The 27,735-nt window shown below is 35.1% G+C and overlaps 4 protein-coding genes across 12 annotated transcripts; 3 read left to right on the top strand and 1 right to left on the bottom strand.

Annotated features, from left to right (window-relative positions):
- The first annotated feature begins 5,607 nt into the window (after positions 1-5,607).
- On the top strand, positions 5,608-19,078 carry LOC113491860 (zinc finger protein 271-like). Of its 8 annotated transcripts, none has more exons than XM_026869041.1 (22): positions 5,609-6,203; positions 6,272-6,496; positions 7,208-7,361; positions 8,048-8,211; positions 8,739-8,813; positions 10,075-10,227; positions 10,822-11,028; positions 11,218-11,385; positions 11,476-11,606; positions 11,693-11,790; positions 11,900-12,038; positions 12,124-12,275; positions 13,401-13,568; positions 13,919-14,146; positions 14,429-14,609; positions 15,569-15,736; positions 15,935-16,102; positions 16,435-16,602; positions 16,689-16,849; positions 16,932-17,082; positions 17,208-17,292; positions 17,366-19,078. In XM_026869041.1, the coding sequence occupies exons 1-22, from the start codon at positions 6,144-6,146 to the stop codon at positions 17,555-17,557; spliced, it is 3,396 nt and encodes a 1,131-aa protein (XP_026724842.1). In that variant the 5' UTR covers positions 5,609-6,143; the 3' UTR covers positions 17,558-19,078. The 8 variants fall into 8 exon arrangements, with proteins under 8 accessions (XP_026724848.1, XP_026724842.1, XP_026724841.1 ...); XM_026869040.1 differs by having other exon boundaries at positions 17,363-19,078; XM_026869044.1 differs by having other exon boundaries at positions 5,610-6,203; positions 8,048-8,151; positions 17,363-19,078.
- Positions 19,079-20,086: 1,008 nt separating this feature from the next.
- LOC113491861 (charged multivesicular body protein 6-A) lies at positions 20,087-21,153 on the bottom strand. Its single transcript, XM_026869049.1, has 2 exons — positions 20,695-21,153; positions 20,087-20,480 (listed from the first exon to the last, which is right to left on the bottom strand). The coding sequence occupies exons 1-2, from the start codon at positions 20,995-20,997 to the stop codon at positions 20,166-20,168; spliced, it is 618 nt and encodes a 205-aa protein (XP_026724850.1). The 5' UTR covers positions 20,998-21,153; the 3' UTR covers positions 20,087-20,165.
- Positions 21,154-21,754: 601 nt separating this feature from the next.
- Positions 21,755-26,035, top strand: LOC113491856 (luc7-like protein 3). Of its 2 annotated transcripts, none has more exons than XM_026869037.1 (9): positions 21,755-22,029; positions 22,635-22,830; positions 22,913-23,010; positions 23,105-23,256; positions 23,364-23,501; positions 23,586-23,966; positions 24,135-24,280; positions 24,368-24,450; positions 25,554-26,035. In XM_026869037.1, exons 1-8 carry the CDS (start codon positions 21,925-21,927, stop codon positions 24,412-24,414), a joined length of 1,263 nt encoding a protein of 420 aa, XP_026724838.1. In that variant the 5' UTR covers positions 21,755-21,924; the 3' UTR covers positions 24,415-24,450; positions 25,554-26,035. The 2 variants fall into 2 exon arrangements, with proteins under 2 accessions (XP_026724838.1, XP_026724839.1); XM_026869038.1 differs by lacking the exon at positions 25,554-26,035 and adding an exon at positions 24,657-25,547.
- Positions 26,036-26,668: 633 nt separating this feature from the next.
- LOC113491859 lies at positions 26,669-27,512 on the top strand. The gene is made up of 2 exons (XM_026869039.1): positions 26,669-26,894; positions 27,229-27,512. Exons 1-2 carry the CDS (start codon positions 26,792-26,794, stop codon positions 27,417-27,419), a joined length of 294 nt encoding a protein of 97 aa, XP_026724840.1. The 5' UTR covers positions 26,669-26,791; the 3' UTR covers positions 27,420-27,512.
- Positions 27,513-27,735: the final 223 nt, after the last annotated feature.

Raw genomic sequence — 27,735 nt, 5'->3', positions numbered from 1 at the left:
TAAATGAAAAATACCTTAAGAAGAAGTAAATTTCTTGAAGGTTTTTCAGTCATTACCAGATAATGAGTTTGATTATTAATTTTATAATAATTACGTAGTCATCGTCAATGTATGTAAAGATTAATAAGCAAAATTAAGTAAGAAACGTGTTTGTTTAACAAACAGATGTTTTTAAGCTTTAAATTAAACATAAAGTTTTAATAAAACCTTCACAAATAAGTAAAAACCGCAAATAGTAATGTTGTTTGCAATGATTATTTAATTAAATAATTGGTTAAAATGAGAGAGTAAGTGTAATTCGGCCGATGACCCAGACTAAACTTCGCCCTATTTATTAACAAAGTAATTCTCAGCTTAATAACTTATTGTAACCAGATTTAATAATAGTTTGATATGAATAAATATTATCTATTACAAGAAACCAAAATCAACAATTTATTATTTTGAACATCAGGCTTATTCGTATAAAAGCCTTCATCGTGAATATTTTAAATGCTAATTTCAATAGGTTAAAAATGTATTGCCAAGCGGAATAACAAATTTGTTTAAAACAATTAAAAACCAAATGAATCTCATTAATAAACCCGCCTCATTGGTTTTCATAATGAAATCACGCCCTACACAATGTGGATTGTAAAGTTTTTATAGTTTTAATTTGTATAAGGTTATTTTAAACTTATTCATAGTAAAGTAGTAGGTACATTTTCATTCAAGTATAAAAGTAAATTAAATTTCATCTCTAATGCTATTTCGTGGTATAAAACCACAGTCGTTTCCTTCACTTAACGCCTGACTTGATGGCGTACCTAATTTTAAAGAAATTTTCCAGTACTACCGAAGTATCAACATTTGCCGCGCCGCGCGTGCCACTGAATGTCATAGTAATCACTTTCTTCTCAACAATACATATTTTACATTGTACATACCTGCAATGGATGACCGGCCGGCAACGCACACTGACGTTTCCTAATCAAAACAAATGACAGCTGAGTGAATAATCGGAATAACCCGAGAGATAACAGTTCTATAAATCAAAGTTCTTTACAATATATATAAACCCAACACTTTCACGGTTAAGTATAAAATTATCAACGAATACCGATTTGTTTTAAGTTTTTCTAAGTTAACGTAAACGTTTACGCGGCACGCGAGAGGAAAGGCGCGCGGTCCGTGTAGCTTCGCAGTTATTACTGAGTAAAAACGTATTTCGCTTCGTTCCGGCGTATACCACTACGGTGAGCGTAGCGGTATACACACAGATCTACCGAGGGGCTATCATTTGGTCCTTGCTCCAGGATTTCCTACGTAATGTACTCCTGTACAAGGTCTAAAACACATAACATAATGTAAGCGCCTACGGAAGTTTTGAATCCTCTCCTATTGGTGACCAAAATTGTAAATAAGGAGTACATGTGAACTCTATGTATAGATACCTACTTGTTGTGTTATTTATGTGTTTGTCAGGTTATTATATGGAAGTAAATAGTTTTTTTGAAGTCTACTGTTGACCTCGATTTTCTCTGGGCTATCGCGACGTTAGGAACGGATATATAAAATGGTATTGCTTATGTAGAATAATAATTATATGGTAGAAGTATGTTTTTTCGTTTAGTATCTTCAGCTGTGGATAACGTTATTATTTCTCGAAGGTAACTTTTTATTATAATTTTATTTTAAATCCAATTAAAAAAATTATTTTATATTGGTTAATTACTCGTGTTTTCAAGAACTATTGATTAAAATTGTTAATTAGATAGTAAAATTATTACTTTAAGAGAAGAGGCAATAAATGCTCGTAATTGAAAAGATAATCTGCGAAGTAATGTCACTCCCGTTGCGTTTACGACTTGGATTGGTGATCTACACGTTAGAGGTCCTACCTTGCAGTGGTCAAGTGGGACTTCGCAGTACGTTATGTAAGTATTTTCGTTTCTACTATACCGCCTAAGGGGATTTACTGAACCTTTAGTCTAGAATCACGGTGTTCACGTACTTTGCCAACATTAGGATTATTTCATAAAAAAAATATCCCAACTGAAATATTATTTATTTACACAAATAAGAAACATTTCAGATAACTACAAAAGTATTGCGCTCTGGGTCACAGGTTTGATTACGGCTAGAAAAAAAAGTATTATTATTATACTTGCTTTGTCGCACTATTTTCAACCGACATCGCGACATCAAAAAAGAGGAGTTTCTCAATTCGTGGATAATTATTTTTTGTTACCCTGAGAACTTTCACCTGGAAGGATGGATTTCTGATCCCTTTTTCATTTATCGTCCCATAGTTGTCATTTGGCCCCACATAAATTTATGAAGTTAGCCCAATCACTTTTATTTGAACTCCGATGTACATTTTTTTTTTATAAATTTTATATTACAAAATATTTGCTACCTACTTGTTCTAACAGCCTGCCCTCATCCCCTGTGTTATAAGTTTGCCAGGTGACCTGTCTGACTATGGAATCATAGCGTAGTCCTGAGCGATTTCAAACAAGTTTACTTTGTATTAAAGGCGAATTATGTGCGACTGGTCTTAGACATATTCAATAAGAATCGGTCGAGCCGTTTAAAAACTTTGGGGTGAAAGCGAGGATGAATTACCGATCTGCTAATATTATACTCAAATGAAACGCAATGATATAATATATTGATGACTTAATCCAGAGAGTTCTCAGCTTCGCTTTACGGAAACCAGATTGCCAGGTAAGAAAACCAATTTCTACATCTGAGTCTTTAAAACTCTGCTTAAGATGATTTGTCTTGTGGGTTATTTTCGGTTTTGTTTTAAACTATGAGCTATAAAGCGAGACGGAACGCTACGCGACGAAGAGCGGCGTCTTTCTTCCACAGCAGTCTTTAAATTAAATTTTAATTAAATTAAATTAAATTAAATTAAATTTTATTTATTGTGTAACTAGGACTAGATTACATGACTAATATCTTGATGATGTGGTATTGAGAACAGGCCTTTTGTTGTAGTATCTGGTTATTTAGTAGGTACAATAATCGGCTAAATTCGTCCCATAATCGCCCTAAGCACCTACAGTACACCGGCTAGCTAGATGAAAAATTTAAATACTGTTATTTTGTCTAATTAATTTTCGTCACTTTTTGAATTCATAATATTCATAGGTTTGTACCTACCTTTTTATATCCAAAATATAACACTATGTACCAATGACTTTATTGCTTTAATCTGAGTCTAAAAATGCCCGACAGAGAAAGGTAGGTATAATAAAACTTATTTACCTACAGGCACAAGGTTATAGGTTACCGAATAGTCCAAACCTAGTTGAATATTGTAGATTTGTGATGATTTATTATATTATGTATTTTTTTAACAAAAATATTAGATAAAGTTACATGTTTCAAGAGTTTTGAAAATAATATTTTAGTTGCTTTTTTAATTAGAATGTTTCTGTTATGCCAAAAAACTGTAATGTTAGCTGATAAAATATAAATGTTTTTCCGCTCAAACCTTCAAATCTTAATAGTCAAAATTTGTTTAGATTTTCTGTCTGTACACTCACTCCGTACCATAGTTCTCTTTCTTAACATGCGTAACTCTATTATTCACATTTGTAGATACACAAATTGCTTACAGCCTTCCAAATGTGCTCCAAAACGAATGCTACTGAAGGATTTTTCTCTTCTATTACCTTTTTTTAAGTATGGGAGCGAATATGCCCAAAAAGCAAGTGAAATTATAGACGGTAACTATTGCTTAAGTCGCCGCTTTCCTTTATTACCAATTTCTGAAGTTTCAAATTACAATATTTATTTACTTAAAACATTCTGCACTTAAAACCTATCCCTATAGATAGATGATGAGTATAATTCATAATTACCTATATTTTTGCATCAAGCCATGAAAAGGTGAAAGCAAGGATTAATAAGGGATCTACATCTTTCTGTTTATCTTGCGTGTGGTATGGTATGGCATTTTACACCGAATATTATACATAAATTTGGCAGCATATTTAAGCTCCTGGAAAAAGAAGAATGTACATAATATCTCTGTATTTGAAATTATATTTTAAAAACATCACGGTACGCAATTAACAGTATTAAATGATACAAGGAAAACTTATTTTAGTGCATACTGCATATTCACTGAATACAGAGAAGAATACTTAGTGCTGACTTAAATGGAGCTCTTACGTCTTATTCGATTGGCTCGGATGCACATTATAATATCAGCTTGTAGAAGTTCAAAAAGTGCGCAAAGATTGGGCGAACACTTAATAAGTTATGAGCATTGCTTGCATTTTCGCTAGAGTACCTAAAGCGGGCCAGTTAGTATTTTTAGAAAACGGGCCCGAAAGGATAATCCAAAACGGCGCCGAAATGTACACATTCCGCGTGGTCTAGTTCCAGGAAAATTGGAATGTCCAATTAGCGAATAGAGAATCGTGAAAGGATTTCGAAGTCATTGTCAAGCTGTAGGCTAACCAAAACGTTAAAAAAAAACTTTTTCTCATAGTGGTGGTGATTCATATTTATTTTATAATGTATTGGGAGAAAAACAAGGTTAATTATAAAGGACTAGCTTTTTGCCCGCGTCGAGGTCGGTTATATCGCGTTTCCAAGAGAACTCTTCAAAAGACCGGGATTAAAACTATCCTATGTTCTTTCTCATGGTCAATCTATCTTTGTACCAAATTTCATTAAAATCGGTTCAGTGGTTTAGACGTGAAAGCGTTACAGACAGACAGAGTTACTTTCGCATTTATAATATTAGTAGGGATTTAGGATTGATAAGCTTGGCGGAGCACAGCGATTTTGGGATTAGTCAGCCTAAAGGTCTGACAGTTGACACTAAAGTGGAGGATGATTCTGAACGAGGATCTAACGCTTTACCAAAAAAAATGTACTGGATAATTGGAGTCGAATATGTACTTGGATCTTATAAACCTGTGTCTATAGCTCTCCATCAAACCATTGGCAGACAGATAAGACAGAGGTTAAACAGTAGGCTCACATTTATCTACTTACCCACGTCCTGCTGTTCTAAATTTTCTAACAAGTTTATTTTAACCTAAACGGCTTTCCCTTTGATAAACCTCTATTTTTTTTCGATTTGGACGCCTTTAACTAATGGCATTTAACAATTTGTAAGAAAGCAAATTTGTAACAGTACAATAAACAGGCGCCTTCATGATTATAGGGACCATTTCCTCACTAGCTAACTCATAAATTTCTAATGGTTTGTTAAAATCCAATTAATTATATTATATTTTATAGTATGTATATTTTCGTTAGCTAGATACTATTTATTTTGAACGAAAACGGGTTAGGTTATGTCAACGGCGGGCGATCTGTTGAGAGTGCCCGCCATTGCCATAGGCTTTAATAAGTAAATATGAGAATTAGTAGTTTAAATTACATACTGCCGTGTGTTAATATTTTTACAAGACAAAGGGGCAAGAGCTTTATAAACTTTTGTATGAAGTTTCTTAAAATTTGAATGAAGGATTTATGGTGAAGTGAACGCTGTTTTACTCATTCGTTCATGTCGTCATGTTGTCGCAATGTTGTTACTGGTAATAACGCCATCTATCGGCAAACATTTTTATCTAATTCCGAACCTGTTCGTTCAACTTGTTACAAAATTTGGCTGTAATTCCTCAGTAATTACATAATGGACGAAGTTGATATTGATTTCCATAACATGCTACCCAAAATTATACAATTATAATTATATTTGACAAATAATGAATTTTGCATTGTTGCTAATTAGTTGCAAATGCACATGTTGGCACTACTGTGACCGTGACAAAACTTTCGTTCGTTTGATTCGTTCGTTGATGTGCGAGATAGGAAATGTGTTTTATCGAATACCTTGATTTTAAATTCTTATTAAGTTTATTTAATTGAAGTTAATTTTGTGTAACTTACTGTGTCTCTTTCTATTGGACATGGTTAACGTTTTTTCATGAAGAAATAGTGGTTTGAAGTCGTTGGAAGAAAATGTTTTTGTGTGCTAAGTTTCATAATGGCGGCCCGTCGCGTCCCCCGCGCCTCCATTTCGATGACAGTCAAATTATGACAATGCCGATACGTAAAGTTTAAAGATGTTATGTATTTGTAAATAGTTTTGTGAAATATTATAGTTGACGATTATACAAGGACTAAATATGAATCAGGAACACCATAATATGAACACGGGTGGTGGCCAGCCTCCGGGAACTTCTGAGGTGCGAATGGTTTCTAAGTTCTTGCTGTTTTTTTTTCTTGTTGGGTTACTAATTATATATAATTGTAGTCACAGAACCAAAGAGTGCAATCTACACAGCAACAGCAGCAAAATAACTTGCCTGCCACGACATCAGCTACTGATCTACGAGTAAACTCAGCGGCTGTGAACGTCGCTTTGTCTAGTGTTGCGAAATATTGGGTGTTTACAAATTTATTTCCCGGGCCCATACCGCAAGTCTCTGTGTACGGGCTACCTGCAGGCGCAAGGATTGAAAATGGAAAACCTGTTCAGGTGAGTTTTGGCTTAGTTAATTTAGTTAAGTAATCGTCATTATTTTGTACCTATCTTGAAATTTCATCTGAACCAATGCAATATGCAAGTGAGTCATGCAATCATTTTGATCGGACTTGTTCAAACTCTTATAGCCTCAATCCAACCATTACTGATATAAAAATATTTTAGTCACAAACAAGTCTTTGTCAAATTGAACATATTTTAGCAGGCTAACCTAATTTATGTAAATTGTCATGTTGACTTAGTTGAATCACTAGGTATTTATTGGCCTGCTCAACTTTCATAGTGCTCAAACCTTATACTTAAATGTTTTGGAGCATAGCTTATTGGAAAGAAATAGTTGTTTACCAGTTTTTGGTATAATAATTTACTAGAAATTGAATGATAAACATGCTAATTTACTTGAGCTATCTACAATTATGATAATAGGATAGTAATGTTTGTAGATTATCATCAACCTAGATCTGTTGCAATATTCACAACACAGGTTGAAGTAACAACAATTCACAGCCTGGGGTCTACACATCTAAGATAACATGTTTGATTTACTAAATCTTTACATAAACGTTAAATGCTTACAGAATGACATTTAATCAGTAAAACACATTTTTAACAAGACTTAACAGCACTTTAAAATAGCAGAAAATAAAATTTAACATTCCAGTCAATAATTGTTTGGTGTATAGTATAAGCTTTGTTATATTTCAGGATCTTGGTCAAACCCATGCCAGTATATTAAATGGAGATCCAAACATCATACTGGGACATCATGCTGGACAGTCTCAGGTTACGGTGTCTGCAGCTGGTGGCCAGCAGATCCCTGTCTCCCAAATCATTGCTACACAGTCAGGCCAAACTCATGGTAGGTTGATTTTACTGAGTTTTATTGCCATACAATTGTGGAACACAACTTTCTTAATAGATCACACTATTGTGCTTCTGGGATGGTTGATGTGTGTCAAAGTAAATAATGTATAATGACATGGGACACAAGATTGAAATTTTTATAATTATTGATTAAAATTTGACATTATTTACCCAGGAAACAGTATGTACCATATCTTTTTCACATGCCCTTCATTAAAACCAAAATGTCACATATTGATAGCTGTTATCTAAACAGATAAAAATATAAACAATGTGTTAATTATTTATCATCAGTGTAAAATCTAGTTATTACTATTGCATAGTTATTTAATGGTTATAATGAGCTTATCATATTTAATTTACCTATATATAGATGTATAAGTAACTCCATAATATATGTGATTTGATTTAAAATATCTGTATAATGTAACTTTTTGTTGTGTGAAAATTCTCGAAAATTACCAATGTACAGACTTAAATACTGTGTGGCCATTATAGTGCTGGTTGAATACTGAGAAAGTGCCACAGTTGTTATCTTAATAAATTAATTTTACCAGGTGCAGTACAAAGTTTCAATTCCTTAATGTGGGAGTTGTCCTATAAAACAAAATAGACTTTTTTAGCAATTACACCACCTGTTGACACAAAAAATAGATATTATAAATTTAGTAATATTTTCAGAAGCACTTGTGGCTCACAGTCAACAGGCCGAGCTGGCGGCGGCCCAGGGCAACAGCAACAACACGCAGGTGTCAGTTAGTACGGGCCAGCCCACTCACCAGCAGGTACCCAATAACCGGGTCGAGTTTGTACAACACCATAACATTGATATGGTAAATCACGTGGTAACCCTCTCCGTTTATTAGCAGGAATGCTAACCGTACATTGCTGTTGTGTAGAACATAGATTTCACTATGTTTGTAGTTTGACATGTTAGGTTAGAAAGAATGAGATAATGTGCATGATACAGTACAAAGGTCAACAACATAAAACTTGATGTTGACAAAGAAGCCTTTATGAAGCTTCATAAACCAACCTTATTGATTTGATTTTTTACATTAATGTAACAGATGATAATCATTTAAATATATATTCTATAGCAAACACAAAATTTAATGTTTATGTAGTTTAACTTAAATGCATGTACTTTCAATTATTTTAGTATTCATTACATGCATGTTTAATTGCGTAACATAGAACTAAAATTGAGATATAGTAGGGTCATCATCATAGTATTAGTTTACATCTTACCACTAATATTATCGTGATATACCAAATACTCGCAATAAAAATATAAATTACATTTATTATTGAATATTAGTGCATGTTTTACATTCACATTACAATTCGTTAATATAATTTTATTTTATAGGGCCATCATTCACAACAACACCTAATGCAACAACAGCTAATGGCTACTGCACGACCAGAACACAGTAACCAGCAGGTTTGTACTAGCTACACAATCATACATACAGCTGATGTTTTATTGAAAGTTATATGCTCCTTGCATTGTATATTATGCACATGTAAACTAAATAATCGTGTACTTCACGCTGCTTTATATTATCATCAATCAGCAGGTCAGCGAGGTGAGATAACAAATATTTTCTTTAATACTGCACACTTATACATTAGGTATATAAAAACGCTAATGCTTCATCGCACAGTGTCAACTCTTCAAGTACACCCTAGTTTTTTTTATACAGTATATAATATTGCTAATACTCGCTAGTAACATCAACATTTAATGATATATCTGTTATAAAATTAATAATTTCATTTGAGTACCTGAAAGGTAAAATGTTATAAGGGCTTGTAATTCATACAAGTTGTGTAGGATTGCTAGGTTGTGTATGGTTCAAAAGGTGAATAAAATTATAGTGTAAATTTTCGTTATGTGATGAATTATATTATTATGAATGAAGAATAAAAATTGTTAGTTGAATAGATAGAAATTAAAGTCTTTTAAGTCAATGACTTATGTGCTTATGTGCAATAGTTTAAAATAATCTCTATTATGCTTAAGTTTCTTTTAAAAGCATGCCAGTCTATTTCAATTCCACAATGATTGATCATATTTTAAATTATTCGTCATATTTTATAGCAGTTTAAAGATATGATTGTAAACAATTTCATTCAGAGAAATCTTCATAACACTGTAAGTCGGTAAATTTAGTGAAAACTATTTACTCTTCTTATTGAGCCATAACTAGAAACCACAAAATAAAAATAACAAAAGATTGACGCCGTCATCTAGCTACATCTAATTTACAAAAATTAACAGTGATCATTCTCAGACCACTGGACTATGTATAAGTGCCCATTGGTCTGGGCCTTGGGAACTTTTCTTTTTAAGAAATTTTAAGCAATTTAATCGATTTATTGCTGAGTATAGTACTTACAGTGATATGTTTAAATACATAACTTGACTTTCCAGATATGATTGTCAAATGAGTAATAAGAAATACTTTAAAATAGATAGAAATTCCAATTGTAACAAGAACATTAACCTTTATGGACTTATTTATGAAACATACATGTAGATACTATACATACATTTAATTATTCCCAGGCACAAAATCATTACACAAACTGAGCGGGAATTGTACCCTGAACTCTACAAAAGCAGTCTTAACACTCAACCAACTGACTTTTTAAAAAAGCTTTTTCAATGTTTTTCTAATTTCTTCTGAACTTTGGTACAGATCCAGCTGACTGTGAGTGAAGATGGCATAGTAACAGTAGTGGAGCCAGCAGGTAGCAAAATGGTCGACAAAGAGGAACTGCACGACGCCATCAAGATGCCTTCAGACCATACCCTGACTGTGCACCAGCTGCAACAGATTGTTGGACAACAGGTATAGATGGTGTAAAGTGTTTAAGTTATCAATTGTATTGTTATAAGAACATAGTGGAAATTTCATGCATACTAACAATTAACAAATAAGACTAAACCAGTTTGTACTCGCTTTTATGGTGGTACTAGCTGTTGCCCGCGACTTCGTCCGCGTGGTTAGAAGATATAAGTTATAATTTATACCTGCCTTCTATCTATCTATCTGCCTTCTATCTATCTTGTAGGATTCAGTCAGCGTTGGCAATGTGTAAGCGCAAAAAATGTGTTTTTTACGACCTCACATTAGAGACCTCAAAAATTGTACCTATGTGTTTTTCTGATGTATAAGCTATATTGTGGTAAAGTTTCATTCAAATCCATTCAGTAGTTTTTACGTGAAAGAGTAACAAACATCCATACATCCATACTTACAAACTTTTGCCTTTGTAATAGTAGAAGGATTTATGCTTGAGAACCACACCAGAGAAAATAAACGCACTAAGAGAATATACACTACTTGGCGTCACCAACGGGAATTTCATGCTGACGAATCTAAGTTTCTCACTGACATATATAATCTTAAATGTTTCATACTCAATTACTATTTTTTTTTTAGGTGATAGACAGCGTAGTTCGCATAGAACAAGCGACCGGAGAGCCGGCCAACATACTCGTGACTCACAATCCCGACGGCACGACGTCTATAGAAGCCAGCGCAGCCGACCCCCTCATCGTGAAGGATGAGAAGAGTGCCAACAAAATGGAGGCGGCACAGTTCGCGATACCTGCCGAAATTAAAGATATCAAAGGGATCGACTTAAAGGTTAGATCAATCAAATTGGCATTAATAACCCAATAAGGCAGCTTTATCTGTTAGAAATGTAATGACTTAAAACAGGAGCTTTCCCCAAACCCTTATTTTTATTCATTAACTTCTCAAATAACTTTTGTAATTCAGGTTTTTTTTCTATTATTTTTGTATGTATAGCATTTGAAATTTGCATGAAAACAGAGTGTGGGTGCCATGGGGATGGAAGGTGCCGTTGTGAAGATATCAGCCGGTGCATCAGAACACGATCTCCATGCCATGTACAAAGTGAACGTCGAAGATCTGTCGCAGCTACTTGCTTATCATGAGGTTTTCGGAAAGTTGAACTCCGAAGGACAGCAACAAGCGAAGGTTGGTTCTGGCCATTTTGGGTTTGTTAATTTTTAACAGATACAAATAACTTGTGTCATTTTCCAAGTAACTATTTTTTACTCCCTACAGGTAATAAGCGAGGTAGAAGTAGAAGCTGGTACCAGCGCAGCCATGTCTGAAGCGGAAACTTCGCCAGGCCATCATTCCTGTGATATTTGCGGGAAAATATTCCAGTTCCGATACCAACTTATTGTTCATAGGTAAATAACTTAACATAGTCAATCTTATAGTACTTATATTACCAAATAAATGCTGGTACTGTATGTCTAAAATGTCTTGTGCTCAGGCGTTATCACGGCGAAAGCAAACCGTTCACGTGCCAAGTATGCGGTTCTGCGTTTGCCAATCCGGTAGAACTATCGAGACACGGAAAATGTCATCTTGGTAAGATATAATTTACTTATACTGTAGAAATAAATTTCCTGTTGAAATTTTATTGAATGTTCAGACAGTTATCAAAAACTGTTTCATTGTTTCTATTATCTGTCTGCAGCTGGTGACCCAAACGAAAGACACGCCAAACGGATGGCTCAAGATAAGCCATACGCTTGCACCACTTGCCACAAAACCTTCTCTCGCAAAGAACATTTAGACAATCATGTTCGAAGTCATACCGGCGAGACTCCATACAGGTAAATTTTACAAGACACCAAACATATTGTTAAACTAGACATGTAAATTCTCAATTTTCTAAAACTACTAATCTGTTTTGCTCAGATGCGAGTTCTGCGCGAAGACTTTTACCCGCAAAGAGCACATGGTAAATCACGTACGGAAACACACGGGCGAGACTCCTCACCGTTGCGATATATGCAAGAAGAGTTTTACTCGTAAAGAACACTTTATGAATCACGTCATGTGGCATACAGGTATGTAATATCCCTACACCAAGAATGTTGATGAGAAATTTTAAAGAACAGTTCTTTTTTCGAAAAGAAGGAACATTCTGTGAGGTAAACAATATTAGAACTAACTTCACTTTTTTTTTAAGTTCTTTTGACGTTCCTTTTATAAATCGTCAATACCAGGCGCGAGTTTGAAACGAAGATCATTATTATTATTATTCAATATTAAACATATATATGCAGGTTCATTTTCCATCTACATTTTCTGTGACCATTTATAGAAGAATTCTTCAATACTATCGTGATAAGGTCATTCTTAAATGGTATAGACATGTCACTGATAACCGTGTTTGCACGTGATTTTTACACTTATTCACGATAGCTTGCTTCGCGCAATGCAATGCTTGTATAGACTTAGTGACGAAATATTAAACGCTTTTCGTGTTGATAGTGATAACGTAAGGTATATATCTTCTAAACAAGGTCAATAAATGATTTGCCTCTTTTGTTATATTTTTTGTTTAAAATTGATAAAATAAGCATATAATATGAAATAGATCCCCTTGCATACTATTTTGTCCGACATAGGCATTTGATGAGCGTACAAGAAGAGTGTAAATACCTGACAAAGCCACGCAGGCGTTGCTTTGTCGAGGCCTCTGCAGTTATTTAAATGTCTGCGATATTTGCAACATATTTAAAATACAGCAACGAAAAAGATGACGTGTATGGAATGCAGGAACAAAGTTATTAATATCGCCTATAATTGAGGACCACAATAATAAATAAATGTAAAGCACATATTCATGATGTTTATAATTATTTTCGGAATTTTTAGTTTGTAATATATTTTTTTTTGTGAGTTATACGGAATAACCAAGCCTGCACCAGTACCATGGGCTGATCCAGGGGTGCAGAAAGTAAAAAATGATTGAATGATTCAACTATTGATCCTAAACTTTTAACAATGTAACTATTTTAACCAGTTAAATCTCCCTAAAATTCAATCCGAGTACTAAGCTTGTTACTAACATTTTAATATGGGGAGATTCCAATATATTCTTCAAAATAAGAGACAAACTAAATGTTTCGAGCAGTATAGTTGCATCATTGAATGTTAACATTTTATTTTCTGCTCCACCCAAATAGGTGAAACGCCGCACCATTGTACAATATGCGGAAAGAAGTATACTAGGAAGGAGCATTTAGTGAACCATATGAGATCGCATACAAACGATACCCCGTTTCGATGCGAATTATGCGGCAAGTCGTTCACGAGAAAGGAACACTTCACCAATCACATATTGTGGCATACGGGTTAGTATAGCTTTCATTACACAGCCTGTGCAATGTTGCGACGTAACTTGGTTTTAACCTGTGTTTCTACGACCTTGGACTGCTCTGGGTGTCAGGCTTGGAATTTTAATTTTCCGACGTTTAACCTAATGACCCGAATGCACTTTCGTTGGTAACGATTTAAGTTCTTTAGTTTTTCCGCATATTGTGTGATCGAATTGCTTATGCGTGGTATTAATTGTTGGATAACTAAGTATAGTTCCAAAGAATTACTTTGGAACTATACTTAGTTATGTGCGTGTGGTACAAAAAGACAAAATCTAACCCTTTTTTCCTAATTATATATGCTTACAAACTATTAAACCACGCAGGTGAGACCCCGCACCGCTGCGACTTCTGCTCGAAGACGTTCACCCGCAAGGAGCACCTCCTCAACCACGTGCGGCAGCACACGGGCGAGTCCCCGCACCGCTGCAACTTCTGCAGCAAGTCCTTCACGCGCAGGGAACACCTCGTCAACCACGTGCGGCAACACACCGGCGAGACGCCCTTCCAGTGCGGATACTGTCCGAAGGCCTTCACTAGGAAGGACCATCTTGGTAATGATGCTTAAATCCCACGTACTATGTGTATAAACTTCGCGATAATATAATCTTAAAACTTTTATTTCGTAAATAACACATTACTCTATTTATGATCTTAAAAAACGTAAATGATCTTGGTGTATCTTAAATGTAAAACAACAAAAAAATTACCAAACCAAATATACGACAACTATCAGTCGTTAATTTATTCAAAAGACACCAAAATTCCAGGACAAAATATCAATCAACTGCTGTATTGTAAAATTTCAAATCCTAACGTAAAGCTGAATGTTTCAGTAAACCACGTTCGGCAGCATACTGGGGAGTCTCCACACAAGTGCTCGTTCTGCACCAAGTCGTTCACCCGCAAGGAGCACCTCACCAACCACGTGCGGCAACACACGGGCGAGTCGCCGCATCGCTGCACCTTCTGCGCAAAATCCTTCACTAGAAAGGAACATCTCACCAACCATATCAGGTACGTTTCCTGCTCCGTGTCCTGATATATTTACCTATAATTTGTAATATACCGTTTACTCACGCGGCATTGTTCGAACCCTCCCAGATAATCTGAAATGCGTCTGAGCAAACAGTGTATAATATTTATAGATAAATTGAAATGTAGTCTAAAGGTAGAACTACTGGGATAAAGAACTTGATTGGTTGCCTAAAACTCGTATTTGATCTCGCATTGTTAAGTTCTATTTGTTAATCTTTTGTCAATCACTAAATGAATGTTAAAACTTGTGGCTCAACTATTTTAACAGTAAATTGGTGAACTTCTTTCCAAAAAGCAACTCTTGGTCAAGTTCTTCATCACCTATTGTATGTTGTGGTACATAATAGATAACTAAAAGCTTACTTTTTTGCATGATATAACAGTAGACAGCGATTATATTTGAAAAACAATAGTTCCTATTTAGATTAACAGTTTATATTTTGTATACTTTATTTTTGTGACAATATGGTTTTTAATAATATCACATATATTATGTATGGTTATGGTAGAGTGACGTACAATGCTGTGCTACGATCTCCTATTTATGTTGCTACAGTATTAGAAGTACTATGGACCGTCTGTAGAATTTTGATTATGCTGCCTTTCCTAGACGCATGTCTCTTTAAATTAGCCGCATGAAAATAGTATTCATTCTTATGTAAATTCCTGTAAAAGGTAAGGACTTTATGTTTAATACATGATCTTTCAAGTCGCTACCTATAAACCTTGTAAAAAGTAGTTCGATCTTAACAACAGACGGCATTTGTGTGAGGTTTCCCTTTCACAATCAATGTAGCACAGCATTGTGCATTCCGATTCGGGTCGTCCAGCAGAGTCGGTGCTTTCTATCCGTTCCCTTCCACCTCTTGCCGTAGCAGATGACGTAAACTAATTGGCATGTTGTTAATCATGGAATCGGAATGTACTCTGTTGCGCAGACAGCACACGGGAGAAACGCCACACAAGTGTACGTTCTGTACGCGGGCGTTTGCGCGCAAGGAGCATCTCACCAACCACATCCGACAACACACCGGCGTCACGCCGCACTCCTGCTCCTACTGCAACAAGACCTTCACCAGGAAAGAACATCTTGTTAACCATATTCGGTATGTCATGTTTGGTCTTCGCCTTTGATATCATCCACAACCATTATTATTAATATTTATCAGCATCTCGTAACAAGATATGGTACTGCTTCTATCAATACTCAACATTGGAGCAGGAGACACGATATCTCAGAGTAGACTTGTCCTCAGTGGCTACATTTTATCAAGGAATTATAGCTATCAAAATGTTGCTTGCAGACAACACACGGGCGAGACTCCTTTCAAGTGTACATTCTGTTCGAAGTCGTTCTCTCGTAAGGAGCACCTCACGAACCACGTCAACCTTCACACAGGAGAAACGCCCCACAAATGTCCCTTCTGCACCAAAACATTCTCCAGAAAAGAACACTTGACCAACCATGTCAGGTTTGTGACTTCTTTCTTTAACAAACGCCCGCGCTTTTTCCGATAGAGTTCATATTCAAGTAATCGACTTGTAAGATTATGGAATAACATTAATAGAATCTTAGTTAGTTGTTTTGATCATGCAACATGTTGAGTGGTGATAAATTATAATTTAAATCTTTTTTAAATAGAATTTTTAATAATAGAATAGGTATTTCGATACCAACTAGCTCTAAGTAAGTTATTCTCAATAGTGTTCAGGGTTCGAGGCCCGGTAAAAACTAAATTAGTTATCAATCTTGTAAGTATTGTATTTGCATAAAGGCATTCTTAACATTATCATCTGATATTAGAATTCACACGGGTGAGTCGCCGCATCGATGTGACTTTTGCCAGAAAACTTTTACTCGCAAGGAGCACCTAACAAACCATATGAAACAACACACCGGCGATACCGCGCACGCCTGCAAGGTCTGCTCGACACACTTTACTAGGAAGGAGCATCTAATTACGCACATGAGGTTTGTAACACATTCAAAATTATTGCTGGTCTGTCCGTTTTGGTTCTGGTATGCAATATCTAAATCATTATTTGTATTTTGTCTAGGTCACACAGTTGTGGCGAAAGGCCGTTTAGTTGCGGCGTGTGTGGAAAATCTTTCCCGTTGAAAGGCAATTTACTGTTCCATGAACGTTCGCACAAGAAGGCCAATGCTGGTAATAGGCCCTATAGGTGTGGAGTTTGCGCTAAGGAGTTCCTCTGTAAAGGTAAAAGCTATTTATACTATTCAATTTATGGATGTAATACTATTCAAAATAAATTCACTTAATATACTTATGAAAATTTTAGGTCACTTGGTATCTCATCGGCGCACTCACGCAGAAGGAGAAGAAGGTGCCGCGAGCACTGAAACTCCTGCTGAGACAGAAGATTGTTCTGATTGTACCAAGTGTGTCAAAGCTGAGCCAGAACGAACAAATGAGAGGAAACTAGACGTCAGGTTTGTAAAATAATTATTTGTGCATAAAGGTGAAGCATCTTAAAAAAGTGTCTTGTGAATATAAGAAGCTATATAGAGTAAATTGTCTCCTCACTAACATAGTCGACACGACTTATTTCTTATAGAACAACGGCGGAAACACGGCCGGCGGAGAGCAATGTTGCACAAACCCAACCCAACACTGCTACTGTAATGCAAATAACTAACCAGGTAAATTTTATTTAAAACACATCTTTGAATACAAATAAAGATTTGAAATGTAATGTGGCGCGTTTGTTAGCAGCAGGTCCGCGCTGGAGTGGGCGGCGTGGCGGGGGTGGGCGGCGTGGGCAGCGTGGGCGTGGGCGTGGGCGCGGCGGCGGGCGCGGGCGTGTCGGGCGCGGGCGTGGCGGGCGCCACGTTCACGCACACCGTGAGCGCCGCGCACCACGCCGGCGCCGCCATCGCGCACCACCCCGTCACCGTCAACTACTAGCGCACGACACGCGCCCACTGAACAAACACTAATCTAATCATACCACTTACGAACTGACGACTCGAATTGAGTTTAAATTACTTTACTATATTTTTGCCATTACTCTGGAGCATAATCATGGTACACCTTTAAACCAAGAAGGTGAAAATAGATTGGTTGCAAAACATTATGTAACAAGGTAAATTATACTTTTTTTTTGTAAATAGAAATAGAGAAATGTATAAATAATTATTTACTTTTAATTCTCTACAATATACTAATTGAATATGTATACAGTCATGTTTAAATAGATTTTGAAGTATTTTAAATACCAATTGTTATTTAATATCATCATAGACTTTGTTTCAAATGAATCCACTATCAATGGTAAATAGTTCTAAGCAAATGATTTTCCAGTCAATATTTTAACGTCATGTCTGATACAAAGTGATTTTAACATAGATTTTAGAAGTTACCTGAATAAATTTCGATTTTACAAATGCACTATTGATTTTAGTTGGTACATACCTAAATAATTTATCTTATTCTTGGTTCAATATCTTGTCCAGAATAATTATGTATGACTTAAATGATTTTGAAAATTGTGTACATTCCTTAATTGATCAAAGTGGATTAGAAGTATCTTGTGCTAAAAGTTAATAAGTCTTATTTTATTTTGCACACAATAGAGTTATTTTATTAAACAATCGTATTTTAATTGTGTAACATTGATTTTTCCTAAATAGGATGTATATTTAAAAATATTATGCTTCAATAGAATTATTGTAAGTGATGTGAAATTTGTTATTCAAATTACTATATGGGGACCAGAGATCAAAGCGAGAGTATAAAATAATATTAAAGCTAATCCTCTTGCAGCTTCCCAAGAATTTTTATTTACACTATTTTTTAGTTTATTTTTACAATTACTTTTTATTTTTTGGGAAAACATTATTTTACCCTAAAATAATACTTGTGTCCAGCTTAGACGATAATTATTCTTTGCCATGTATGTACAGTACAAGTGTGATAAATCTGTTATAACTTTTTTTCATAAGAAGGTGTATAGAGGTATTATGGTGATTGTATCGCTTAGCTTAGTCATTTATGTGTACGTGAAGTGGTGTTATAATCACTTCCGTGCTTAAATTGTAAACACGCTGCTTGTAATAAAACATTATAATATAGCCTGTATTTACGTGTAAATAGTTTATTTGTAATTACATAGTTGTATGTAGCAAAATTAAGACTAATGAAAATATCATTTATGTTAATATTTGGCTGAATTGATAAATGTTATCTTACGGAAACTGGGAATTATGCGGTTGAAAATCGTGTTTTGTGTAGTAAGATTTTCATTCAAGGTGCGATGAATCATTGAGATAATTTATATCACAGCCATTTGGTAACTTATCTTCAATGGTGCCACGCTAATTTATATTTTATAGAAAATCTAATTCCTTAGACACAATAGTATGTACTAAAATCTAAATTATGTTCAGTAATTTGATATGAATGAGATTAAAAAATGAAACTAACATATTCTTTTAATTGTTATTATTACTTTCCCTACCTTTTGGTACAAAACTTTTACACTTCTGCAGAATAATAAACAGTATTGCTCAAAACAAATTATAGCACAATAATCTCTGATTTGCAGTAGGTCTCTGCTTACCTTAGCGAGTCGGAAGTCCCGTCTCGGGACTCGTATATAGGGTTTCGTTCGATTGTCACCAATAAAATTTATGATTACCAACTGCAACAGTTGGCATCTTCAATATTTATGTATTATTAAAAAGAAATTGTAGTGGCAAAGTATATAAATTGTCTATGAAAACTCAACTGTAGCTAGTACAGTTCATGAGATACTGCATTGAGAAGGACAGATAGCAGAACCTCCATATAGTTAACATCCTTACATAATAGAACCCGAAGCACATTATAAATATTAACAGTTAACTACTAACTGGTTACCTAGTGCCTAAATATCTAGATTCCCATAGTTTTATGTTTTATAGAGCTTGAAATTGAAAATTTGAAAAAACGAGTAGCTTATTTTGTTTACTCCGTTTTGAATTAATTTGTTGACATTTAATGCTAACTACATTACCTACACACACATACACATATAATAAAACACCACTTGCTACTTCTACAAGCAAGTGGAGTGAACTTTCAGTCTATAAATTCAATTTCAGAATTCATAAATGCACATCATATGAAAAGAGTGCATTATTTATTTGTGTTTATAAAGTTAAGTAGAAGAGTGTTTACATTGAAAACGAATTTAATTGAAATTAAATGATATGTATTGAACACCTAATTTAGATAAGAAGTTACTATTATAAATGATTGCCCTTAATGATCTCGTATTTTGAAAATTCCAAAAAATAGTAATTATCTACTTCTCAGATTTTAACATACATATACATAAGAACAAACAATTATTGTGCTTTATTTTACTACAATGCCTAGTAGTGTTGGGATTATCAAGATAATAGATGATATGAAATGTATAAACAACAATTAGTTTATTAAAACACCATAAAATAAAGTATAACTCAAAATAGACTGATTCAAAAATATAATTATTATACATTAAAGCTTATTTACATGACTCATAATTAACTTAAGCCTCAACAGCAACTTTGCTTGGGGTTTGTTTGACTTTACGAGGTTTCTCTGCAACACTTTCTGGTACTTCTGGCAAGGAATCTGAAGGTACATCCGGTAGCTCAACATCTCCATCTAGGATACCTTGTAATTCTGCTTCCACCTCCTCATCATCCTCTTCTGTTAGATGTCCAGATATAAGTGCATCTATCTCTCTCTGTTGCTCAATGCCCTCTCTTGTTTGATCCAAAATCATTTCTACTTCATCAATATTAAGGATTTCATGAATTTTCTTCAGAGCATCATTACCAGTCTTCAAACCATCCAACACCTGAAAAAGAATTGAAATAGAGTACTCAAGATAGTTGATACACAACATATGTTTGACACTTATGAATACAAGACTTATCATCCTCATCATCAATAATTTTACTAAATCAAATAAACTAATAAAGCTACTAAAACAAATAAAGTTAAAAAATTCACAAATGTCATTAAGTATCTATATTATAACATCTAAAATTACTACAAAAAAAGATGCTTACTTGTACTTCAATTTGGGCAAATTCAATATCATGCGTCAGCTGTTCTAATTTATCCAATTGATTATCAGTATCCTGTAAAAGTTTTTCCTGGTACTTTTTCTTTTTCAAAAGTAGTTTTGCTCTGTCACGTTTGCCTTCGTCTAGAAGTTGTTTTGCAACCAATTTGTCTTTCTTAAGATTTAACTCTATTTTCTTCTGGTACTGTTTTAACTTATCTCTTTGTTGTTTTAGTTGTAGAACAGCCTTATCTTGTTCAGTCACTCTACTTACAGGTTTTTTATGTTTACCAAATAAGGAACCCATTTTTATAACACTTATCTATTATTCATGTATAACTTAAGTTGTAATCGTTTTGCGTAAATAATTAAATACTTTGTATTGGCTGTCTTATTACAATTAAACACACTTTTTCAAGCCTAAAATAATGAAATTTACGTCTAATTGCAATTGACATTAGGAAATGTCAAAGTTTAAAAGGTAGCAGGCTTAGTAGCAGGTGTAGCAGTGCATTATTGTAATTCTATATCTATGGCATTATAGTAATATGATAATATGAGACACGTTCAACATATTAGAATCTTATATACCTAATAATTTACAATTTTGAATATTTTTATTAAGTAGGTATAATCTAGGGAATTTCAAATTTATTTAAAATTGAAAAGTTGACAGAAAGCAAAAATAAAATGTTCTTTCTTTTTTAATTTCATAAAGATTATCAAGGCCGCTATTAAAAAGGCCCTATTTGCCTACAGCTGTAGCTTGGATCAACTAGGTGTGACAGTAAGTAACACTTTAGGCCTAGGCCTTCTAATTCCCACTCGAGCAAACTAGGTACGAAAGTTTGAACCCTGTTTAAGCTCTGTCAGAAATATTTATCACAATCAACAAATCATCAATTTTGCTTGATTGGATTCTGTGTGACTTATTACAGATATCAATTTAGTAATTTTTGTCTAAAACTGATCGAGTTGTGGCAATTTTTCTTTCAAAATCGACTTTCATTCATTCATTCAATTCATTCGGACTTTATGACTGGGTTTGATTATGATTGACTGACTGAGTGACTGGCGATTGCGTGTGTGTAGTGAGCTTCATTTGACTTCTTTCTCGGTCGAGTTTTGGCATACGATAACTGCTCGCCATATCGCTGTTATTGTAGAAATATCATTGTTAACTTTATTATGCACGTATAATTTAGTAACTCAATACATCTAAGAAGTGGCCACGATGGCGGTGCTTGCGGCCGCTCAGCTGCTGGATGAGTTGATGGGTAGACATCGTAATACAAATCCCAACGAAAAAATCAAGAAACCCAACTGGGAGGATTCAGAGGTAAGGAAATTGCAAAATAATCTTAACTCATCAATTGTGCGGCTTAGATTTAACATTATTAAATGCAAAATGCATTTCAATTTAGTGTTGTACCATTGACCAGTTTAAGGTTATGTATTATTCTGTAAACAAGCTAAGTATAGTTGCTGCAATAGATCTCTTTAATTTTATTTTTTTTATGGATATTCTAATACTGTCTCTAAGGTTAGGTTTCATGTTAACGTAAATAATCTTTTGAAACTTGCACAGGATTCAGCTGAAATTCATCAAAAATAATTTGACTTGAATTTAAAATCATTCTCTTCTCAAATCAGCTTAGTGATAAAATATCATTACTGTATACCTACATATTTGATAAGCAACCACTGCATGGTTGAGCCTGGTTGTTCTTTAATGTTTAATAGGTATATTATAGCAAAGGGTACTATAAGACAAGAGTATTTATTCAAGCATTTTTAACACTGGTACTCTATATTTAACACAAAATTGTTTATTGTTTAGTGTTTATTAATCACAAAATTTGTCATTAAAGTCACTGATTCTTTTTAGCAAGTATCCCCTATTTTATCATTATGGTTTGAAAATATTTTTTTTTCTTTTTCCAGTACTGTAAATACTACATGGTGAAATTCTGTCCACATGATTTGTTTGTAAATACAAGAGCTGATTTGGGAGCCTGTCCTAAGGTACACGATGATGAAGTCAAAGATCTCTTTGAGAAGGCTGACTCTTCATATAAAAAGGCCCAATATGTGGAAGAGTTTTTACGTTTTTGTCGGCACATGATAAATGATGTTGAAAGTAAGTACCCTTCCAATAAACATCCTACTGTCCCATATTAGTTTAATTATATTTATCTAATTTCCTAATTTTTGTTCCTTAGGAAAAATACAAAAGGGGAAACAAAGATTAGAATTAATGAATTCAAAACCAGAAGGTCCGCCCATGACTCAAGCTCAAACTGAGAAAAACCAAGAACAGGTAATATTTAAGTCTGATATGTTCAAAATTCACATTTTAAAATGAATATGAAAATAAAGCTTTCCTCTTACATAACCCTGTTACTTGTAATTAGGTACAACTGCTATCAGAGAAAATCACAGCATTGGTCCAAGAGGCAGAGGAAGCAGGTACTCGTGGTGATGTAGAACAAGCCCAAGGACTGATGAAGCTGTGTGATAGATTAAAAGAAGAAAAGGAACAACTACTGAAGCAACAAGAAAATAGGTAAGGTTTTACTCTGGAAACGTGTAAAATGCCTATTCCAGAATAAGTTCATACTAAATCTGTTTCTTTATCCTGAGACACAAGAATATGTGTGTATTTGTTTTCAGCCACTGGTCCATGACTGCTGAGCTGGCAGCTGCACAAGAAAAGCAAATGGAAGTGTGTCCTGTATGTGGAGCCTTCTTGATTGTTGGTGATGCACAACAGCGTATAGATGACCATTTATCTGGAAAACAACATGTCGGGTGAGATGATAGACAAGCTAAGAGATTGTGTGGAACAATCTAATTCATCTTTTAATCATTATTTCCTTGCATTTCTTGTAACAGCTATTTCAAACTGCGACAAGCCTATGAAGAGATGAATGAGGCGCGCGAAAAAGAACAACAAGAGAAAGAGAGGAAACGTCGGGACGACCGAGATAAAGACCGTAATTCTCGTAGCGGTGGCCTCGGCTCTGATCGACGCGACAGGGAACGGATGGAGCGTGACCGAGAACGGGATCGGGACCGCGACCGGAGTGAACGAAGTGACCGCGGTGACCGCGAGCGCAGCGATCGCGGCGATCGCGGAGACCGTGGCGATCGTGGTGATCGTGATAAGGATAAGGAAAAAGAACGAGAGAAAGAAAAAGATAAGGACAAGGAAAGAGAGCGGGATCGCGATAGGGAAAGGGAACGAGAGAAAGACAGGGACAGGGAGCGTCATCGGTAAGTTGGATGAATAAAGCACTGTAGTAGGTATAGGTGTGTAATAGGCAAAATATGCCTAAAGACTTGTCAAAAATTGAGATATCATATATTCATGTTGGAGAGGAATAAGAATCTCATCAGTGTAAAGTTTTATTATGACAAATCTTTACTTTTAATAATAAATAGGTCGAGCCGTGAGAAGACGAACCGCCATGAAGACCGGGACCGGGAGCGAGAGCGAGAGCGAGAGCGGGAGCGGGAGCGGGATCGCGATAAGGAGCGGGACCGTGACCGTGACCGCGACCGCGACCGCAAACATCGCAAAGAGAGAAGTTAGTATCAATATCAATACACACGTTAAACGTACATTTGTATGTTATTGTTTATTTATAACAGTAATAAAATTGTACTTTGCGCAGGATCACCTCACGAGCGCTCGCGGCGACGTTCACGCGACCGCCACTAGTACATGACTGAGGTATCACAAATGCGCCTGAAATCGGTAAGTATATATCTCCTCACAATCCCCCTACTACCTGCAATTGCGTCCATTCAAGGAACCCCACATGAATGACACACTACCCATTCACACTAATTGTTTAGCAACAGTTAACCACATTTTTATACAACCTTTACCCACACTGCTCAATCCTCTCCCCGAAAGATGAGACAAATACAAGTAATAAAGTGAACACTGTTGTTTTACAGCTTATATGTAGCATACCAAAATATAACTTCGGTATATGGCAAACATATGGGGAGTAATGACACCCATTGCACTCTCGATTCGATAGTTGTCGTCACACCGACGGACTTGGCAGGTATTTGATTGGTATTTTGAATAGTTGCCGAGAGCCAACAATGGGAGAAGACTTATTTGTTGATCGCCATACAATACTCTAACATCCGATGTAACAGTTGGGTGTTAGAGTTGAGAGGCGATCTTCCAATAAGGTCTCTTCTGATGAGCAGTTCGCCTCGCCGTCGTTTTGAGGTATTCCTACATGCTATGTTTTGCCGTCGTCATTTGTCGCCTGTCGACTGGTGCCGATCGCACTTGCCAGGTATTTGTTAGGCTATGCGTTCTTCTGATTAAGGCTTTTGATGGGGAGTTTATGTCTTTAGTATTGAAATGTTTCTGTGATACCTTAGGTTATAATAAGACTAATTGATGAAATATTTTTTTACTGTCATTGCATTACCATCACATATAATGCCATGTCACGAAGATTTTAAAGGAGCTTATACATTGGTGCTCTTTGTATCACGATTATGGATGCTGTTAGCACATCATCTACTGTGTATTTCCAGGTACCCAAATAATGTTAAGCGTGGTATCAAGTTTTTTTAAGACTGTAATTATGTTTCGCACGTCATTACGCAGAAAATTAAAACTTGATGTCAAGCGTTAAATTAACCTGAACCCCAATATCTGATCACAAATGATATGCCAATGATTTTTTTTACTTTAATTAAACATTACTTGAAGTTAATGTGTAAGCACTTTGTAGATTCCTATGTATTTAATTATATTCATTGACATGTCAGTTCCTCACTATCCTGCTGCTAAGTACCCGTTACTAGCTTGCTCCATGGACTTTTCAGTTGGAAAGCCATAGACGAAGAGCACCGGATCGCGCGGCGGCCACCACGATCAATGAGGTACTTTTGAAATTAAGCACCCGTACAGAAGAGGCGAGGCGAGGCGAAACGGTGTTCGAGAAAATTCTACATTCGTCCAGCGGTTTCGAGGTGACATAGAATAGTCACACGTATTTATAAGAATTTAATGTTAGCTCCAAACTATTGGTTAATGAAATGCATGTAGCCCAAAGTCCTACGTTACTCTTGGACTTATTTTAATTTACGATTAGATTTTAAATGTTTGTAACAGTGTAGCCACCACTGATATTCCGATCTTTAGGAAGGTCACTGTTTTTTTCTGTATACCAGTTTCCTCTGAGGAGCCATTCAGGTATTTATCAAATTATTTTTATTTCCATCGTAATGATGATAATGTGATTTTATTGTGTATGTTTGGGAATGAGCCGATAGTCTGGAAGGAATAATAAAATTACAACCAAAAATACTGACTTTTAATTTTGTACCTGGTTCCTCATTATCCTGTCATAAAAGGAAAAAATCCCGCAGGTATGATAATTGCTAGAAAAGATAACAAATGACAGACGAATATACGAGAACCTATTTCTTTCGGGGATCGCGATAGAAATATTTCTTAAAGTAACAACTGCAACAAGATCAAATGACAACTTAGTAGTCTTCAAATGATAAAGGTATAGCGTACTTGCACTACCTACGGCGTATTATATAACGATCAAATTATTTTTATTAACCTAAGCACAGCAATTTGTGTGTAATTAACTAAATAGTTTAATTGCAAGTACGAATTGTAATGAAAGTTGAAATAAACCGGTCAAGTGAGATGTATTTGCGACACTGAGGGTTCCGTATAAGTTTAAAGTTTAAGCTAAAGACAATTTTTTGACGGTACCAACCGTTGCTTAAGTAATATTGACAAACAGACGTACAGCTGTGCTCTAGTAAAATAGTGTTTCCAAGTTACCCCCTTGGATAAATATATCAGTTATTTGGTTTTTACCCCTACGAAGCACTATAAAGCCCGTGTTTTTATAGGCTGTTTAGTTTTTATATTGGTCTGGCCACACCGTAGTTCAAAAACCATAGACTGAAGATTTTGAATTGTCAGATCTGTCAATGCCTCCCAATCAATGTCATAACAAATAGTAACAAATGGAAGTTTTAAAACTTCTAACACTTGCTGCACGGTGCACCTAATATTGAAATTATAATCAATTTTCACCATGATCGATGCAACGGAAAAACCCAACAGTGACCTTAAACTTCAGCAAGTCGCTAGGGCAAAACTTCGTGAGTTATTTTTAAAAGGAATTGGTGAATTAAGTGGTAAGTTATTGTTTATGTTGTTACACTTGCCGGCATTTCAATCAACATCTGTTTAGAATTAAATTTTTCTGCATAGGAATTTAATAAAACGGTACTTTGCACTTATATTTGTCTCGTGTTGTCTTCTATATTATTTTCTTTTACCCTACCAATTTTAAAATATTAATTGTAGTAAATTTGTCAAAACTTTTGCTTCGTGTTTTATCAGTTATCTGGTCTACTCTCTTGTTTAAATAGTATAATAATGAATAATAAAGTATGTGTATTACCCTTGTTTTTTATTCCTTAACAAGTACTTACAAGCTTATTGTTTTATACAAGATTGTGGTTTCAGGAAAACCTTGCAGTATTGTAACATATGAAAAAACATCATTGAATGCTGTTTTTGCGGGTTGGCACCCTGATGGAACTGAGATTCTTGTGAGAGACTTGGAGACACCAGCTTCCTTTAAAATGACTACTGCCCTGCTTAGAACTCCAGATGTACTAGCTGTTGAATTTGAACCAACCATTGAACTGCCTTAGATATATACTGAAAAATGTCTTTTTGTAAAAATATATGAACATTATGGACTGACTGGCCTGTTGGTCTAGTGGTGAGTGACCCTGACTGCTATACCGGAGGTTGTGGGTTCGATTCCCACCCAGAACAAATGTTTGTGTGATGAGCACGATCATTTGTTCTGTGTCTGGGTGTAATTTATCTATATTATGTATGTATTTAGAAATATATAAGTAAGTTTATCAGTTGTCTGGTTACCATAACACAAGCTCTGCTTAGCTTGGGATCAGATAACCGTGTGTGAGTTGTCCCAGGATATATTATATTATATTATATTAT

This window comes from Trichoplusia ni, chromosome 3, assembly GCF_003590095.1.
Source record: "Trichoplusia ni isolate ovarian cell line Hi5 chromosome 3, tn1, whole genome shotgun sequence".
NCBI classification, from domain to species: Eukaryota; Metazoa; Arthropoda; class Insecta; order Lepidoptera; family Noctuidae; genus Trichoplusia; species Trichoplusia ni.
The sequence above is the reverse complement of the archived record's forward strand: the minus strand, read 5'-3'. Positions and strand labels throughout refer to the sequence as shown.

Excerpts from the sequence above, each read along its gene's own strand:
- LOC113491860 (XM_026869040.1), top strand. The coding sequence starts at position 6,144 with ATGAATCAGGAACACCATAATATGAACACGGGTGGTGGCCAGCCTCCG. Across the intron at positions 14,147-14,428 it reads CACTAGGAAGGACCATCTTG|TAAACCACGTTCGGCAGCAT; the intron begins GTAATGATGCTT and ends TGAATGTTTCAG. Across the intron at positions 17,083-17,207 it reads GAGAGGAAACTAGACGTCAG|AACAACGGCGGAAACACGGC; the intron begins GTTTGTAAAATA and ends TATTTCTTATAG.
- LOC113491861 (XM_026869049.1), bottom strand. The coding sequence starts at position 20,997 with ATGGGTTCCTTATTTGGTAAACATAAAAAACCTGTAAGTAGAGTGACT. Across the intron at positions 20,481-20,694 it reads TTGCCCAAATTGAAGTACAA|GTGTTGGATGGTTTGAAGAC; the intron begins GTAAGCATCTTT and ends ATTCTTTTTCAG.
- LOC113491859 (XM_026869039.1), top strand. The coding sequence starts at position 26,792 with ATGATCGATGCAACGGAAAAACCCAACAGTGACCTTAAACTTCAGCAA. Across the intron at positions 26,895-27,228 it reads AGGAATTGGTGAATTAAGTG|GAAAACCTTGCAGTATTGTA; the intron begins GTAAGTTATTGT and ends TTGTGGTTTCAG.
- LOC113491856 (XM_026869037.1), top strand. The coding sequence starts at position 21,925 with ATGGCGGTGCTTGCGGCCGCTCAGCTGCTGGATGAGTTGATGGGTAGA. Across the intron at positions 23,257-23,363 it reads CTGAAGCAACAAGAAAATAG|CCACTGGTCCATGACTGCTG; the intron begins GTAAGGTTTTAC and ends ATTTGTTTTCAG. Across the intron at positions 24,281-24,367 it reads CAAACATCGCAAAGAGAGAA|GATCACCTCACGAGCGCTCG; the intron begins GTTAGTATCAAT and ends TACTTTGCGCAG.